The sequence below is a fragment of the Nyctibius grandis genome, chromosome 13, assembly GCF_013368605.1.
Source record: "Nyctibius grandis isolate bNycGra1 chromosome 13, bNycGra1.pri, whole genome shotgun sequence".
NCBI lineage: Eukaryota > Metazoa > Chordata > Aves > Nyctibiiformes > Nyctibiidae > Nyctibius > Nyctibius grandis.
Window position 1 is genome coordinate 586,216 of NC_090670.1, and position 17,015 is coordinate 603,230.

Sequence of the window (17,015 nt, forward strand, 5' to 3'; positions counted from 1 at the left end):
GCAGGGTCCTGAGAGAGCCCTGCCTCCTTGGGGCACCTTCTTGAGATGTTGGAGACACTGCCGGCCTTTCCCCACAGAAAGCTGCGCTGGCACAGCTTCCAGAACTCGCACCGGCCCAGCCTCAACTCTGCCTCCCTGGAGATCAACCGCCAGTCCTCTGCCCAGCTCAACCTGCTCCAGAAGTGCTCCCTGCTCCGGCTCACGGCCCTCATGGAGAAGTACTCCGTGCCCCACAAGCAAGCCTGGACGTGGTGAGCTGGTGGGGAGGGGGCCTGGGCCGGTGCCCCCGTGCTGGGCACGGGCTGCAGCTCTGCGCGGTGCCGGGCGCTGCCTCCCAGCCTGGGGCAGCCGCGGTGGGCGAAGGTGATGGGGGCGGGGGGCAGAGCTGAACCCAAAGCTGGCGTTGGTCCATGTGGCATGGGCATCCTGGCATCACCTCATCCAGGAGGGCTGCAGGCTTTTGTGGGATGTTAAAAATGCTGCGGCAGCGTAAGAGAGTGGGACAGGGGTTTCCTTTTGTAGCCAAGTGTTGAAGCATCTTGGCTTAACAAGAGGTGCTGCAGTTCGTGCTCGAAACCTGCCTTGTTTATATCCAAAACGTGGCAGAAGCCTCTGTGTGTGTGTGTGTGTGTGTGTGTCACCCGGGGTCCTGCCACGCTCATCGCACCGTCTGTCTGTCCCACCCCGCAGGACTGTGCCCAAGTTCATGAAGCGGAGCAAAGCCCCCGACTACCGGGACAAGCTGGTGTTCGGGGTGCCACCCATCGTCAACGTGCAGCGGACGGGGCAGCCCCTGCCCCAGGGCATCCAGCAGGCCCTGCGCTACCTCCGCGGCCAGTGCCTGGACCAGGTGACGCCGCGGTGGCCATCAGGGGCCAAACTGGGCTGTCGGGGGGCTTTGTGCTTGCCCCTCTCGAGCGGGAGGGGAGGGTGGCTGTGGGGACTCCCCACGCTGCGGTGCCTGCTCGGGCTCCTCCGCGGGGTGCAGGGGAGGGCGGCCCTGGGGAGGGGGCTTCCTCGCCGGCCCCCCTCACCCGCTCTCCCCTGGCAGGTTGGCATTTTCCGCAAGTCGGGGGTGAAGTCCCGCATCCAGGCGCTGCGGCACATGAACGAGAGCAGCCCCGACCACGTCAGCTACGACGGGCAGTCGGCGTACGACGTGGCCGACCTGCTGAAGCAGTATTTCCGCGACCTGCCCGAGCCCATCTTCACCAGCAAGCTGACGGACACCTTCCTGCAGATATACCAGTGTAAGGGCTGCGCTGGGCTGGGGCTGACAGCCGGGGTCTCTCTGAGGCAGGGGGTGGCCCTGGCAGGGACCTGCTGACCCCTGGCTCTGCCCGCAGTCGTGCCGAAGGAGCAGCGGCTGCAGGCGGTGCAGGCGGCCGTCATCCTCCTGCCGGACGAGAACCGGGAGGTGCTGCAGACCCTGCTCTACTTCCTCAGCGACATCGCCTCCGCCGAGGAGAACCAGATGACTGCCGGGAACCTGGCCGTGTGCCTGGCCCCCTCCATCTTCCACCTCAACGTGTCCAAGAAGGAAAGCACCTCGCCGAGGTAAGGCTTGGACCTGCTCTGGCCTCCTCAGCCTTCCTGCAGCCCTCGCCTTCCCTCATCCCTTCCCCATCCCTCTGCTCTGGTGCCCACCCGCCCCAGCGATGCCCTGCTCCCCGCAGGGTGATCCATAAGAGGGGCACCGTGGGGAAGCCCGACCAGAAGGACCTCAACGAGAACATGGCTGCGACGCAGGGGCTCTCCCACATGATCACTGACTGCAAGAAGCTCTTCCAGGTGGGTGGCTGTGGCGTGTCCAGCTGGCATTGCCATCCCCGGGTGCTGCCGGTGGCAGATGCGGCCTCGCCGTGGGGTGCTGGTCCTGCAGAGTCAGTGTGGGGTGAGGTGAGGGCCCCCCTCCTCTAGCGGGGCAGCCCCGGGAGCGAAGCCCAGCTGCAGCTCATGGTGGTGCAGGTCATGAGCTGCAGGATGTGTGTCCAGAGAGGCCGTGTCCATCCTCCTCTGCCTCGTGGGATGAGGAGTTGTGGTTTTCTTGCTGCCCAGGACCACTCACCAAGTCCACGTAGGATCCCTCTGGCCTTCTGAAGATCTGTGTGCTCTTGGCTTGCAGGTCTCCCACGACATCTTGCTCCAGCTGAGCAGCTCCTACATGGCAGCAGATGCGTACCCCCATCCCCTGGCTGACTTTGTGCGTCACGGGGACAGCAAGGACTTACACTCCTACTTCGAGCAGAGCGTTCAGAACCTGCTCAAAGAGTCGTCGGAGAAATTCAAGGGGTGGCTGAGCACCCCAGGGCCCCTCAACACGGAGCTCTCCTGCAAAAAGGTAAGTGCCACTGTGTGGAGGGGGGCTTGGGGTCACACAGGAAAACGGGTCCGGGGTGACCACTGGGTGCCACAGGTCGTGTGGGCACCTGCCAACCTGCTGGCAACCTTGGCGAGGAGGGTTCAGCAACCCCTTCCCTGGCCAGAGCAGGGGCTGAGAGACGGACAGCCCGGGGATGGAGGGTGCTCTGTGCCCAGCAGAGAGCCCGCTGCGGTGGTGGTAGCAGAGGGGCTGGTTGCCTGCATCCAGCCCCTCCCCAGCAGCCAGAGCAGCTCCCACCCCACCCCATGCCATCCCACCCATCCCATCCCCTCACTAGCAAGCAGATGTGCTGGTGCTGCTCCATGGCAGTGGGAGCCACTCGGGGGGTCAGCACCATGGGGGTCCTGCAGGACAGCCTGCCTGACCCTTCCCTCGGCCCCTCAGGTTGGGGACGGGCACCCTCTGCGTTTGTGGAAGGTCTCCACGGAGGTGGAGGCCCCTCCTGCCGCGGTGCTGCACCGGGTGCTGCGGGAGCGTCACCTCTGGGACGAGGACCTGCTGCAGAGCAGGGTGGTGGAGGCCCTGGACAAGGACATGGAGGTCTATCACTACGTCACGGACAGCATGGCCCCGCACCCGCGCAGGGACTGCGTGGTGCTCCGGTGAGGGCGGGGGGGACCCGGGAGGGAGGGTTTGGTCCTGGTTTGGTGGATCCCGTCTGCTCCTCCCGGGCTGCGGACCCCGGAGCGCGGGCAGGGGCTGCCCGGGGGTGGGAGCTGAGTGGGGCCGTGCCATCCCGCAGGCGCTGGCGCACGGACCTGCCGCGGGGAGCCTGCCTGCTGCTGTCCCTCTCGGTGGAGCACGACAAGCTGCCGGCCGAGGGAGGCGTCCGGGCCGTCGTGCTGACGTCCCAGTACCTCGTGGAGCCCGGCGCCGTGGGACGCTCCAGGGTGACGCACATCTGCAGAGCTGACCTCAGGTGAGGGGAGCCCTCTGTGCCGGGGAGGTCGGAGGGGCAGGTTGTGGTGGGGCCAGGGGGGACGTGCTGCCCCGTGGTGCCCCCTCACCCTCCTCCTCCTCCCTGTTCCCTTCCCCAGGGGCCGCTCTCCCGAGTGGTACAACAAGGTCTTTGGCCACCTCTGCGCCATGGAGCTGGTGAGGATCCGGGACTCCTTCCCCGCCCTGAGTCCCCACGGCCCCGAGACGAAGATCTGAGGCGCCAGGAAGATGCTCTGTCCTGTGGGACGGGGACTGGCCGGTGGCTCCGGGCTGGGGCTCTCGGAGGGGAGCGGGGTGCCGGCGGCTGGTGGCGGAGGGGGAGGCAGAGGCTGGCGCGCTCGCAGGCACAGAGTTATACGTGTCTTTTACCCCGGGCTGGGCACTCCCTGTCCCCCTGTCCCCGCTGCTGCGGCCGCCCCTCGCCTATGCGTGCTGCTCAGCCCGTGGTGGTGGCAGGAGGGGATGGGAGCAGAGGGGAGGAGGGGGCTGCGTCCACAGGTCACAGCGCTGCGTTGGGAAGTGAAGGGTGGGCAGCGAGGGGGGTGGGTGCGGTGTCACCCAGCGGGGACAGCCCGGGGTCACCGCCAGGACCTGGCTGGTGGGGGGAGAGGCTGCTCTGCTGGCTACACCCAGAGCCCCAGGTACGCCTCGGGCACCAGCCCTGGGGCAGAAGGAACCTGTTGCACCTTCGGTGCTGAATTTTGTAGGAGAGGAAAAAGGCCCTGGGTGCAGAGCTGCCTCCCTGACGCTGCTCCCTGCAGACCCCCCCTTCCCCTTCCCCTCCCTCCTCCATAGCTAACAGCACCCAGGACCCGACCTGGTTTCTCCGTCGAGGCAGGGACCCAAGGCACCAGACGTCGTTCCAACTGGAAGGCAACAAAACCCACGCGTGGGAGCAATTCCCAGTGTCAGTTTTGGTGTAACACATCCTACCAGTCTCTCTTTTTGGGGGAAAAAAACAACCCAGCCTGTGTTCTGTGTTTTTATATATATATTATATATATATAAAAATATAACTAACATTTGGGGGAGTGATTTTTCTCCTAATATTTTTTTTAAATGTATTTTTTTTCTATCTATAAATACTTGTACAGTTGGAATATTAATATATAGCTGGCGGCAGAGCTCGGCGCCAGGTGACGCTCACTTAAAAGACGTGTATTTTGTATTTAAGGGACTTTTGTTTTGTATCATGTGCAACTGCAACAGATTGTTTGACTTGGATGGGGGCTGCTCTTCCCGTCCGTGTAATTAATAAAGTACTAACGATATCTGCTGGCTGCTGAGGAAACCTGCCTGCTTGGTGCTTCTCTGGGAGCATCCCGGAGCTGAGCCGTCCCGTGGGGCTGGAGGTGGTGGCTCCTGGCTGGGAGCCACGGGCATCCCTGTGCCAGGGGCGTCAGGCGGTGCTGGGCGTGAGCAGGGTGCAGGTCCTGGGGGGCTGGCGCAGCTCGGGCCGCTGGGCCCGCAGGCAGCCCCTCACCCGCTCGCGGAAGGGGGCCGTGGTGAGGGTGTAGAGGAGGGGGTTCAGGGCGCTGTTGATGGGCAGGATGAAGATGACCACCCAGGAGGTGACGGTGCCTGTGCCAACAAGGACATGGCGTCAGGCAGCTGAGGGGGGATGCCCCTGCCCAGGGGTGACCCCCCCCACTCCGGCCCACGTGGCAAAGGGGGGCTCATGGCTGGAAGGGCAGCCCCCCATGGCGGGGGGCTGCTGCCATGGGGCGAGGCAGGGCCCAGGGAAACCAGCACTGCCCGTCTGCCCTTGCAGCCCCCGCGTGGGCCAAGGGAGCGCCCAGCCCCGCAGCGCCTCCGTGGAGGGGTCCCCGGGGCTCACGGCGGGCAGCAGCTGGGGGGGCTGTGCTGCAGGGCCTTGGGGAAAGGGGGGGTCACCTGGTATTTCCACCTGCAGCAGGGAGAGCAGCTTGAGGAGGAAGATGGGTATCCAGCAGAGAGCATCGGTGAGGACGATGAAGAAGAAGCGCTTTGCGACGGTGACCTCCCGGGAGCAGACGCCTCTCCCTGCTGTCTTGGACGCGGTGACGTGGATGGAGTAGAACATGCTGGAGTAGGCGAAGACGATGGTGATGAAGGCTGCGAGGTTCAAGCCTGGAGAGGAGGAAATCTTGCTCTGAGCATAGACCAAGTGCAAACCTTGAGAGCTGGGATGGGCAGCACAGGCCAGCTCCTGCTTCTGGCACTAGAGGGGGCAGAGACGTCTCTGATCCAGAGATCCAGCCGGGTCCAGCCTCAGCCCAGTGATGCCCCTGGCCTTGGCCAGCTCTGGGGCGAGGCTGGAGCAGGGACCCTCTGCAGCCCAGAACAGAGGGCAGAGCTGGCACCGCTGCCTTACAGGGTCCCAGGGGGTGGCAGTGCCCCATGAAGTCAGACACCCCACTAACAGGGGCCGTGCAGGCTCTCATGGCACCTGTCCTGCCCCACATCATCCCCATCCCCGAGGGGGCCTTACCCAGGTAGATGGTGGCGGAGTAGCCCCGGGCGCTGGGCCGCTCGCCCAGCTCGGACTGCAGCGGGAAGCACACCCCGTTCCTCCCGTAGTAGTTCCCGAAGGTCTCCTTGCAGCACAGGGGGACGACGCTGAGGGAGAAGCCCAGGAGCCAGATGGCCGCCAGCACCGACACGGTCCGCTTCTTGACAGCGCGGTGGTGGCTGAACGGGAAAACGATGGAGCAGTATTTCTCCAGGGTCATGTAGGTCAGGAGCAGGACCGACACCTCGGAGGACAGCGTGGCCAGGCTGCCCGCCAGCTGGCACGGGAGGCTGCCCATCCAGCCCTGCGCGTGCTTGTTGTATTCGCCCGAGTACTGGAGGTCGAAAGCGCCGATGACGAAGAGGTAGATGCCCATCAGGCCGTCTGCGCCTGGGGGAGGCGAGGGGCAGTGAGAGAAGAGCACCGGCGGGCAAACGTGGCCCTTTGCATTGATGCCACGGCCACCAAGCCATCCTCAGGCTGGGCAGCCCCTGGCTTTATGCATGTGTATATCTATAGATCTAGAGAAGAGCTGCCTGCTGGTGCCCGTGACCGCAGACCTGAGGGCTGAGATGCCCCAGGCACAGAGGGATGCCCACAGACCCATCTGCCATCAGCATGGAGGGGAAGATGGCAGAGAAGGGGGCCTGGCTGCGCTGGGGACGGCTGGCACCAGCTAGACGTGATGGGGCATCTGCCAGACGGGATGGGGCACCAGCTAGACGTGATGGGACACCAGCTAGACGTGATGGGACACCAGCCAGACGTGATGGGACACCAGCCAGATGTGATGGGGCACCAGCTGGGCACCCGATGCTGGTGGGCAGCCCACCCGCCCCAGTTCCCCCCGTGCCCCCCAGCACCCAGCTCACAGCACAGGGACTTGATGGCCGTGGTGTGCGGGCTGCTCTCGGTGCCGAGGCAGGAGCGCAGGCAGATGACGAGGAGGTTGCCACAGCAGGTGAGGCAGGCGATGACCCAGATGGAGACGCGCAGGACGATGTTGGCGAGGAGGTTCTCGAAGGAGGAGATGCCGTCGGTGTTGGGCTTGCAGCTGCGCACGTGGGGCACGTAGCTGCAGTACTGGAACCTCTTGAAGTAGCTGTCGGGTAGGGGCAGGAAGGTTTCCTGGCTGCGACTGGGACCAGGAGCCCCTGTGCTTGCCCCCACCCCCTTGGCCACCTTTTTCCCTGTCTGGGGGGAGAAGCCTCCCTGTGCCTCACTAGGTGAGAGCCCGGGGGCTCACACAGAGCAGGGGAAGAGAGACAGGAGGGTCGGGGCAGGAAGGAGGCAGGGCTGGGGGGATGCTGGCACCCAGCCCTCCTGTCACAGCCCCCGGGGCTGGGATCTGCAGGGGACGGAGCGTGGTGGGGCTGGGCGAGGGGGTCCCACCTGCACGGGACCGCAGCTGCCTTTGGACACTCAATAAACACACCGACGCCTTGGCAGAGCTCTTAAACCTGCCACCGTCCCGCCCTGCCAGCTGATAAACACAGGCGTGTTTTCCTTCAACCCATGATTCTCACAAACTAACTTTTCAAAATCAATCCCTCTTTCAAATCCTTCGAGTTCCATTAACAGGGATTCACATTTTTTTTTCCCCTGCTTATTATTTCAGATTCATCTTTTCAAGCCATATAAAAGCCAGCCCATAGAAGCTTAGCAAAGCTCTCCGTTAGAAAATGACTATAAAACTGCAACGCGAGGCTCATTTCTGCTCAATTATAGATAAAAGGAGAGAAAATGTTTGCTTATTAGCGAGTCAGGTAGAAAACGTACCATGGTTATAGTGCAAACAGGCTGATTACGGAAAGGAAGATCACAGAATCACAGAATCCATGAGGTTGGCAGAGCCCTCTGGGCTCATCGAGTCCAACCATTGCCCTGACACCACCATGGCAACTAGACCAGGGCACTAAGTGCCATGTCCAGGCTTTTCTTAAACCCCTCCAGAGATGGTGACTCTACCACCTCCACCCCTTCCAATGGCTAATGACCCTTGCTGAGAAGAAATGCTTCCTAAAAAGCAGCGAACTGCTCCCTTCACACAGGCAAAACGCTCCCCTTGCCCTAAGTGAGCCCCAGCGAGGAGAGACCCTCCTGCCCCGGGGGGATTTAAACAGTGTCACCGTGCTCGGGGGCTTCAAGAACTTGCTGGGGGGTGTAGGAGTGACCCGCTGTCCCTCCCCACACCCAGCACCCCCAGGCACGGGGCCGGGGCAGCAGCGGCCGCCCACTCCCCCCACTCACATGTGGGAGAGGTGGGTCAGCTTGTGGAAGGTCAGGTTGTGGATGTTGGGGATCTCCAGCCCCTCCAAGCTCCTGCGGAAGGAAACCAGTGCAGGGGAGGCTGCGGCCCTGGGCTGGGGGCTGCGGGTCGGGGACGTGCTGGGACTCACAGCGAGCGCAGATGGGGCAGGCTCTCAAACTGCCCCGGGGAAAGCTCTGCCAAGGGGTTGTAGGAAATATTCCTGCAAAAAGAGAGACAAGCCTGGGGTGTTCTCCCCACCTGGGAGCTGTCAGAGTAGCTGGAAGCAAGGGCAAAGGGGTGCCTTTGTTTGGCTGTCCCCAGCGCAGCGAGGGCATCTCCCCACCACGCTGCAGGGGTGCAGGGTCCTGCTGGGACCCCCTCCTTGCAGGGGGCAGGGGCACCCCCGTACTCACAGCTGCTGGAGCTGAGCCAGGCCGTCGAACAGAGCAGCAGGGAGCTGGGCCAGGCTGTTGGACGACAGGTCGCTGTGCAGAGAGCGGTGTTTGGGGAGCATTGAGGGCACCAAGCCCTGCGCCCAGGGGTGCTGAGCATCAGGGTCCCCCCCACCCCAGCACAGCCTAGGGGACGGGGGGGTCAGGGGACTCACAGCTCCACCAGCCTGCTGAGCCTGGAGAACGTCCCGTCCTGGATCCACCGGAGCTTGTTTCTGCGCAGGATCCTGGAGGAGGAGGAAGGTGAGAGCGAGCGTGTGGGTACGGCACAGCCCCGCACGCCCTTCAGGAGCATCGTCCGCCCTCTGGGCTGGCTCCTGCACTGGTGTCACCAGCCAGGCGTGTTTACACTGTCCCTCTTGCCCGTGCAGGTGTTTCCATGGTGCTGCCATAACAGCCCTGGGACACGCGCTGCCCATCAAAGCTGGGGGATGAAGGATGGATGGTGGGGCGGCAGCTTGCCCGCCCAGCACGGGGGCTGCGGGCAGCTCTCACTGGAGGGGGAGTGTAGTGGTGTGTGTTTGGGGATTTAGGGCCTGTGGGGGCTCCTCCAAGGAAGGCAGGACGGGGACCAGGGGCTTTGTGCAGCAATCCTCGCTGGGAAGCCACAGCAGAGCTTTCCAAGGTGCTCGTCTTCGGTGACACTGCGTGGGGGCAGCGGTCAGAGGAGGACCAAGACCCGTCCCCGGGGACTTGTTATCCCTGTTATATTATTGTTATATCTTATAATAAGAAGTATTATATTATATATAATATAATATTGGAGCGGGGTAGGGGGCCGGCGGAGCGGAGGCGTGGGGTGCTCTGCTCTCCTGCCGCCCCCTCCTCTCCCGTGGAGCTCTGCAGATGCTCTTCACCTCCCTGCAGCCCCCACCGGGTCCCAGCAGGTAACGGAGATGCTGAGCAGCATCTTTGGAAGTCGGGTGGCTCAAATCAACCAGGTTGGAAGAGACCTTCTGGAGGTGTTTAAGACAAGACTGGACATGGCACTTAGTGCCCTGGTCTAGTTGCCATGGTGGTGTCAGGGCAATGGTTGGACTCGATGATCCCAGAGGGCTCTGCCAACCTGAGTGATCCTGTGATTCTGTGATCTTATATTATTATTACTTATTACCCCTGTTACTGGATGCGGAGCCTCTGCCTTTGTCTGCTCTGAGAGGGCACCCAAGCGAGAGCTCGGCCCCAAGGCCAGGAGGGAAGGGGGCAGGAGCAGGCTCCAGGCAGGCAGGGAGGGAACAGCCGCTGTCTGACGTGCGGGGAGCCGGCTCACAAGCTTTATGGCATTCCTCAGGGATATTTTTAGGGGATTTGGACGCCAGCGGAAGAGTCTGGGCTGGCGGCGAGCTCTGGTATTCGCACACCATAGGAAGCTTTTGCCATGCCGTGTCCTGCCAATGCCTCCCACTCAAGTCCCTACAAAACTCATGACACTGATGGCACTGCTGATGCTGCACAAACGGGGGCTGAAGCCATTAATGCGAGACAGCAGCCCCTTCTCCAGCCCAGAGCAGCGGGAATCGGGGACCCAGCTGAGGGCTGGCTGCCCCCCTCCTCCCTCCATGTCTGCACCAGCACACGGGGGCCACGGCCGGGCCCCCAGGTACTCACAGCACCGTGAAGTCGTGGCACTCCTGGAAGACAGCCCCGTGCACCGCCCGGAGCCTGTTCCCTTCCAGCTCCCTGCAGAAAGGCAGTCGCGGCTGCAGGCTCTCCCCCCGTCCCTGCCGTGCTGGGGGGCTGCCCAGCGCGATCCCACACCTCCTGCTTGGCCCCCCCTGCCCCGTACCCACCTCCCGGGGGATGCTCCCAGCCCTCCCCTGCTCCAGGAGAAGGCAGGGTACTCACAGCCAGCTGAGCCTCGGCATCTCCACGCAGAGGGAAGCGTTGGGCATTTGGGTCAGGGAGTTGTTCAGCATGTACCTGGTCGGGAGGCAACAAGGACAGATTTGTGGCACCGTGTGTCTGCCTGGGACACGACCCTGTGCACGGACAGGGTCCTGCTGCTGCTCCTGGGACACGACCCTGTGCACGGACAGGGTCCTGCTGCTGCTCCTGGGACACGACCCTGTGCACGGACAGGGTCCTGCTGCTGCTCCTGGGACACCCCGGGGAGCTCCAGCGGCCAGCCCAGAGCACGTGGCTGTGGCCACACCGGCTCCCACACGCCCTGGCAGGGCGGTGGGGGGGCTTCATTCCCCTTCTTCGGGAAAGAAGTAAAGGTAACGACACAGGGCACGTCCAGCAGCAGCGGGAGATGCTCTCCAGTGAGCTGTGACGGGCACGTCACCGGGAGAACGGCGCAAGTGACCCTGGGGTGACAGCCAGTAAAGGCAAATTCACCCAAGCTCCTGCTGGTGTTTTTCCCAGCGCTTTCACCCGTGCCTGCGTGCTCGGTGCTCCTCCCTGCCCGGTTTGTGACCGCGGCTTTAGTTTATTTGGTTTGCTAACAAAAATGCTGAAGAATAAACCGAGCACGTCACGGAGCAGGCGCTGCCCTGGGACACAGGGGACAGGTCTCTGGAGCAAAATCCTGGGGCCACAGCCCCTCTTCCCCCAGCCTGCTGCTCCGTCCCCCCACGCTGCTGGCTCCCCTGCCCCCAGGTACGGCTGTGACCTGAGCCTTGCCCACCCCCAAACCCACTTTCAGGCTTTTACAGCCAGCTCCAGCAGTGGCACCTCCAGCAGGGATGGTGCCAGCCCGGGCCAGCAGCCGTGGCCGAAGCGCTCTCCTTGCAGGTGTACACGCGGGGAGCACGGCTTTAACTGTGGCCAGGGGTACGGCGGGGTGATGCCCATGGAGTGGGGTCTCCCCAAACCCCCCAGGGAGCTGCCCCTGCCCCAACTTACAGGAAATACAGCGACTTCAGCCCGGCAAACGCCGCGGGGACGATGTGGGCGATCCTGTTGTTGTCCAGCATCCTGGGAGGAGAAGGGGAGAAGTGAGACAAGGGGACCCAAGAGGGCGAGGAGGCAGCAGGACCCTCCTGTCAGGGGGGGTCCATCTCTTCTCCCCTGCAAGCCCCCCCGGACACCCAGCCCGGGCAGGGGACCGTCCCCCCCAGCCCGCTCCCCGCTTTGAATCCTGCCCAGGCTGCAGCGTCAGATCCAGCTGCAGAGTCTGGATTCCTTCAGTCACGGTCTGTTGGATTTTTCCTCTCTTCTGCTGTGAAATAGAGATAAATTAGGAACCATTTGGGGAACTCAGGGCCGTGCTTGGCTTCTCAAAAGTCCTCTGGCTTGTTTGCACCACAGACCACCCTCCACGAGCTGCTCATCCTCGGGTTTCCCTCTTCAGTTTAAGGCATAACTGAGCTGGTCCCATGGCAAGGAAGAGGAGGAAAGCCCTGGGGGGGGTGAGACCTGCCCGAGCTGCTCCTGTAACAGGAACCAACCACCTTGTAAAGTGGCCTTAAACCTTTACAATCTCCATGTGTAAACCCACACACCGCATGGGCCCAGATCAGAGAGAGCCTTTGAGAGTAAACAGAGGGGAAGGGTATCAGCTGCACTTCAGTTTAGGCGTGTATTTTTCAAGGTGATGGAGCTGCAAATCTCTGTTTAACAGGGCATGTAAAGCCTTTTATACACAACCCTCTGGTGCCCCAGCCCTGAGGCTGTCTCTGCTAGAAGCCCATCACCGTGCCCTGCTGCTCTGGTCGGTGGCCACAGAGCACATCCAGCCCGTGCTAAACCCGACCCAGCAGCAGGGCAGGGAAACCCGAAGAGGAGATTCATAAAAGAGCCGCAGCAGAGGCGACGTGTGCCCCAGTCCCCAGGGCTGGTGGGGAAGGTGGAGACCCAGCTGGGCATCCACAGACACCCCGAGACCACCATGCCCACTTCCCCCACCCCAAGGAATTGGGATTATGGCAAACACGAGGATGAGTTGGGATCAGCCACGTCTTCTGATGCCGTTGGGATGGGCAGGGGAACTCACAGCCACTCGAGGCGACGCAGGTCCTCAAAAACCCGGGGCTTCAGCTGCGTGATCCTGTTGTGGCTGAGGAACCTGGGAGCGGGGCAGAGGAGAGCAGCCCTCAGACAGCTGATCAGACCCGCTTTCGCCGAAGCTACTCCTCCCGAGCTGCCCGTGGCTTTGGGTGCCCGGGGCACCATCTCCCTCAGCAGCTCAGACGCAGGGTCCCAGCTCAGGCTGGATGACGTGGAGATGGGAACAGCCATGTTTGTAGGAGGGGAAATGCCTCTGCTCTGCCCCACATTCACCCAAAACTCCAGCTTAAACATGTGTGACACCAGCTCTTACCTGGAGCCAGCCGAGCTGTGAGCCTTGGTACCAGGAGGAGCCGAGCAGCGTGCCCGTCCCCGGGCCCCCCTCCCCGTGGCCCCATAATGCAGACACCTTTACTCACAACATTTTAAGCTGAGAAAGTCCAGCAAAGGCTTTGCGTGAGATCGATCGGATCCTGTTGTTTTGAAAAAAGCTGCTTAAAAAAACAGAACAGAAAAGAGGCTGAAGCAGCAGCGTGTTTTCTGAGGGAGTCCTGGGGTCCGTGGGATGTGCCCACGTCTGCAGGGCACCAGCGCACAGCTCGCAGGGCTGGTTGCTGCCCCCAGGGCTGCTCGGGGAGGGAGATCCAGGCTGCAGCCCCTGCTCTGTGCGGGCTCCTTGTCTCAGCCCACCCTGCAGAGGCTGTTTTCCCTCTCTGCCTCGTTTACCCCACGCAAAGGGAAGGAAGCAGAAAGTACAGATGCCCCCACCGCCGCTGACCTGCACACCCACTGCCCTCCCCTGCTACACCAGCCAGAGAGCAGGGTGAAGAAAATCCCTACTCACAGCTTCCTCAGACTCCCGTACCCGGCAAACTGATTGTCCAGCAGAGAACGGATTTTATTCTTCTTCAGGTCCCTATAAGGAAAAGAGAAGGGGAAAAATCAAGCCCAGGGCCAGCAGACTAGGACAGAGCAGAGCCCTTTATCTAAGGAGAAGAGTAAAGCCCAGACCCTCCTTGTGCACACAAACAACATGCAAGGCAGATGCTGTTCATTAGTGCTCGTTGCTAATTGCCTGCTCAACCTGCAGCATCATTTGCTGCAGATGAGTTTTTCCACCCTCCCAGGGCAGGCTCCGGGGCAGTGGGGTGCCTGCGCCCGCTGCTACTCACATCCTGGTCACGTTGGAGGAGACCCAGGGGACGGCGGCGAGGTCCTGCTCGGTGCAGTCCACAGCCCTGCCCCGGCACCGGCACCGCGCCGGGACGGGCTCCAGCCCTGCGGGAAGCAGAGGGGATGCTGCGGGAGGGCACGGGGCGTGCGGGGTGGGGAGGGGTGCCGGGGAGGACAGCTTACAGCAGGTATCGCCCTCGTCCTCCCCCGCCGTCCTGCCGCTCCTCGCCGCCAGCATGTTGCCCAAGACCTGCAGCCAGCCGCTGTCGTCCACTGCAGGGCACGGAGCGGGCACCACCGTTAGCGGCACCGGCCATCAGTGCGGAACAGGGACCCTCCAGCCTCGTGGCGTGTCCCCAAGCACAGCCACAACACACTTCTCTTCCCTCTGTGTCCAGCATCCCTCCTAGCCCGCGTCAAGGATCTCCTGAGCCAGACGCTGCATCCAAGCCTCTCACTTAATCAGCTCCCAGACTGAATTTGTCTGGTCTCCAACTCAGTTACACTCTGGACTCAGCACCCCCGAGCAAAGAGCTCCACAGCTGCGCTGTGTGTTGTGCAGGAAAAGGAACTCCTTTTGTGTCCATAAACCTGCTGAACCACGGCCCAGGAATAACTGCCCCAGCCTTGTAGCCACCAGGGTTCTCCTGCACCCCATCCCGGGACAATCCCTGACGGGTGAGCCCCTCCCCACGCACACACGGCCGCTGTGCCAGGACGGCGTGGAAATGCAAGAGAAATGGGGCAGACCCGGGACTCCTCACGCTTCCCAGGGCAGAGCCAGCTCTGCTCTGATGCGTTCGTGGTCCCGCGTCCCGGCGTGCCCCGGTTATCGCTCTGGGGCATCCCTCCTCCCCAGGGCTGCTTACCGCAGTTCTCCTCGTCGGCCCCGTTGCCGCAGTCGTCCTCCCCGTTGCAGTGCAGGGCCTGGGGCAGGCAGGCGGAGAGGTTGCCGCAGGGAAACTGCCCCAAGGGACACGCGTGCCCGTCCCACCGGGAGCGGGTCAGGGGAGGCTCTGCCCAAGGAAGAGGAGATGCTCAGCGCCGGGGCAGCACCTCCCACCCCGCACCCCTCGCGGATACTGCGCCGTCGCCTTCGGGGTGCTGAGCTCCTGGGGCCACATCCTGCTTTGTGCCCAGCTTTGGGGCAGAGCGGGGCTGGAGGGCTGAAGGATGCCCACGCCGTTGCCCAGGACCAGCACTGGCACAGCGGTGGCTGCACTCCGGCCGGGGCAAGCGTGAGCTGGCGGTAGGTTGGAGGCCAACGAGGAGGCACGAGCGTGCCCCGGGGGAACACAGGGACCCCAAACCCTGCTTTCAGAGCACATCCAGACAGCAAACCGCTGCCCTGGCGCCTGGACACGTGGGCAGAGGCAGTTCTGCTGAGAAGTGCATGGAAATGGAGAGCCCCAACAAACCGGCCACCCCACCCCTCCTCCCCAGACCCCCGGGCCACCCCCGGCCCCGAGGCAGAGCCCCATCCCCGGGTGCCAAGCTGCCTGGGCAGCTCCAGCTCCCTTTTTACTGAGCCCTTTCCCTCAGAGCCGTCAGAGAGAGCCAGCTCCAGGGCCCTGGTCATTAACATCCTGCAATTATCCACGGCAGAGGCACGCGTCAGCTCCAGCTAAACGTTTCACAGCCCGCTTCGAAGGGCCCTGGGGGGTGGCAGCCACCAGGCACCGGGGCACACGGCTGGGGGGGCCCAGCTCGTCGCTCGGGGTTTCCTCCAACTGCCAGGCTGTTAATGGCTAATGGTGCGTGCTATAATTAAAAGCACTTTGCCTCACTCACACCCCCCCATTAACCATCCCATCAGCAAGCACCGCGGCGTGACGCAAACGTTCCTGTTGCTCCACGCTGCCGGAAAGGGCAATTTTTTCCTGTCTCAGTCCCATTCCTAGTTACCCAGGGAGCCTGTCTGTTGCATACTGTCATGTCACGCAGGTTTCTGGCTGTTTTCTTAGTCTGAATTTATGTAGGACCCACAGAGGCAACGGGAACCTTTCCAGGGCCTCCAGGTCGCTATTGCAGAGAGCGTATCCGCATACAGAGCTACGTAAATACTGCGAGGGGAGTTTACACACGTATATATTTACACATATAAACACAGATAGGCTCTATTTTTTCCAGGAATGCTGCTGAGCCCCAGACTCCCAGCCCAACCGGTGCGCTGCTTCTGCCTCCACTTTTCACGAGGGCCACCCAGGACTGTAAATGAAGCCAACGCATCGCCAAGAAAACAGCCGTGACGGACTGCTCTAGAAACTACCAGGCTGAATGGAACACGCCTTCGGGCCACACTGCCCCTGTCTGCAACGAAACCGTGTAAATTCTGCCAGCAAAGTCCTGGAGGGCTGGGGCGAGGGATGCATCACTCATCCTGTTCATCTCCAGCACCCGGGTTAATCCTGCTCCGGCAGGGGGATTGGACTAGATGATCTTTCGAGGTCCCTTCCAATTTCTGTGATTCTGTGATTCTCTGCCCCACAGTGCGTCCCTGCTGCCCCCCGCCCGGGACAGCACCCCCTCCCACAGCACGCTGCACACAATCCCCTCTACGCCTCCCGTACCGAGCTGGGCTGAGCTGCACCCACAGCAAACCACCCTGAAGGAGACACAATTACCTGTTGGATTGGAGAGAAAGGTTTGCCCCTGCTCTCCCCCACAGGGAGGGAACACTTTGCATCGCCATTCGCAAAAATAAACCACAACAAATCAGAGTAAACCGGCAACAGCGCGGAGCTCCTGCCTCTCCCCATCCCCTGCCCAGCTCCCAGCGGTGTCCTTTCCCACGGGGTTCCTGCCCGCCGCCCCCTCCCCTTTCAGCCCCTCACACCGGCTGCCCCTCCGCTCCCCTGCTCTTCAATAAGAGGCAGAATCACAACTCGCAGCTCCCTCTGGGTGTCCCGGTAACACGGATGCCCAGAAAAGCGACCCGCAGCCTCACCCGAGCCGTGCCGGGACAGCCCCCGCCCGGCGGCACCCCCGCGCCCTGCGCCGGGAGAAGATGCTCCGCAAACTGCCCCCAACACCCCGCTCGGGCTGAGGCGACCCGCAAAACCAGCCGCTTACCTGGAGCAGCGCAGCACAGCGCTGGCAGGAGGAGCAGGAGCGGCCCCATGGCAGCAGCCGCGGCGGAGGGGGTGCGGAGGGGCTGCGGGTCCCCCCGCTAACGCACGCGAACGCCCCGGTGCCCCCCGGGAGCGCACGCACCGGGGATGCTCCAGGCTGTCGCTGGTCCCCGGGAAGCCACTCGCCGTGTGGCCATGGCCGGTGCCTGCAGCCTGCGCGGGGCTCCGCGGAAAGCCGGCGAGGGGCTGGGGGCTGCGGGGAGAGGGGAAGGGGAGGGGAGGACACGACCCAGCCCTCCCCTGC

At 62.7% G+C, this 17,015-nt stretch overlaps 2 protein-coding genes across 5 annotated transcripts in view; one reads left to right on the forward strand and one right to left on the reverse strand.

Moving 5' to 3' along the window:
- The window catches only part of STARD8 (StAR related lipid transfer domain containing 8), a 40,716-nt gene extending 36,123 nt beyond the window's left edge, over positions 1 to 4,593 (forward strand). For all 4 annotated transcript variants that reach the window (XM_068411734.1, XM_068411737.1, XM_068411738.1 and 1 more), the window contains 9 exons: positions 78 to 251; positions 691 to 850; positions 1,052 to 1,250; positions 1,347 to 1,557; positions 1,677 to 1,791; positions 2,126 to 2,341; positions 2,768 to 2,985; positions 3,126 to 3,302; positions 3,421 to 4,593. In XM_068411734.1, coding sequence (XP_068267835.1) covers positions 78 to 251; positions 691 to 850; positions 1,052 to 1,250; positions 1,347 to 1,557; positions 1,677 to 1,791; positions 2,126 to 2,341; positions 2,768 to 2,985; positions 3,126 to 3,302; positions 3,421 to 3,538 — 1,588 coding nt within the window. In that variant the 3' untranslated portion in view covers positions 3,539 to 4,593. The remainder of the gene's footprint in view (positions 1 to 77; positions 252 to 690; positions 851 to 1,051; positions 1,251 to 1,346; positions 1,558 to 1,676; positions 1,792 to 2,125; positions 2,342 to 2,767; positions 2,986 to 3,125; positions 3,303 to 3,420) is intronic.
- A 128-nt stretch (positions 4,594 to 4,721) lies between these two features.
- Positions 4,722 to 16,761, reverse strand: LOC137669812 (relaxin receptor 1-like). Its single transcript, XM_068412131.1, has 18 exons — positions 16,713 to 16,761; positions 14,510 to 14,656; positions 13,824 to 13,913; positions 13,640 to 13,745; positions 13,312 to 13,383; positions 12,887 to 12,958; positions 12,454 to 12,525; positions 11,364 to 11,435; positions 10,362 to 10,436; positions 10,125 to 10,196; positions 8,672 to 8,743; positions 8,478 to 8,549; positions 8,213 to 8,284; positions 8,064 to 8,135; positions 6,686 to 6,915; positions 5,793 to 6,203; positions 5,216 to 5,431; positions 4,722 to 4,903 (listed from the first exon to the last, which is right to left on the reverse strand). Exons 1-18 carry the CDS (start codon positions 16,759 to 16,761, stop codon positions 4,722 to 4,724), a joined length of 2,154 nt encoding a protein of 717 aa, XP_068268232.1.
- Between the last annotated feature and the right edge of the window lie 254 nt (positions 16,762 to 17,015).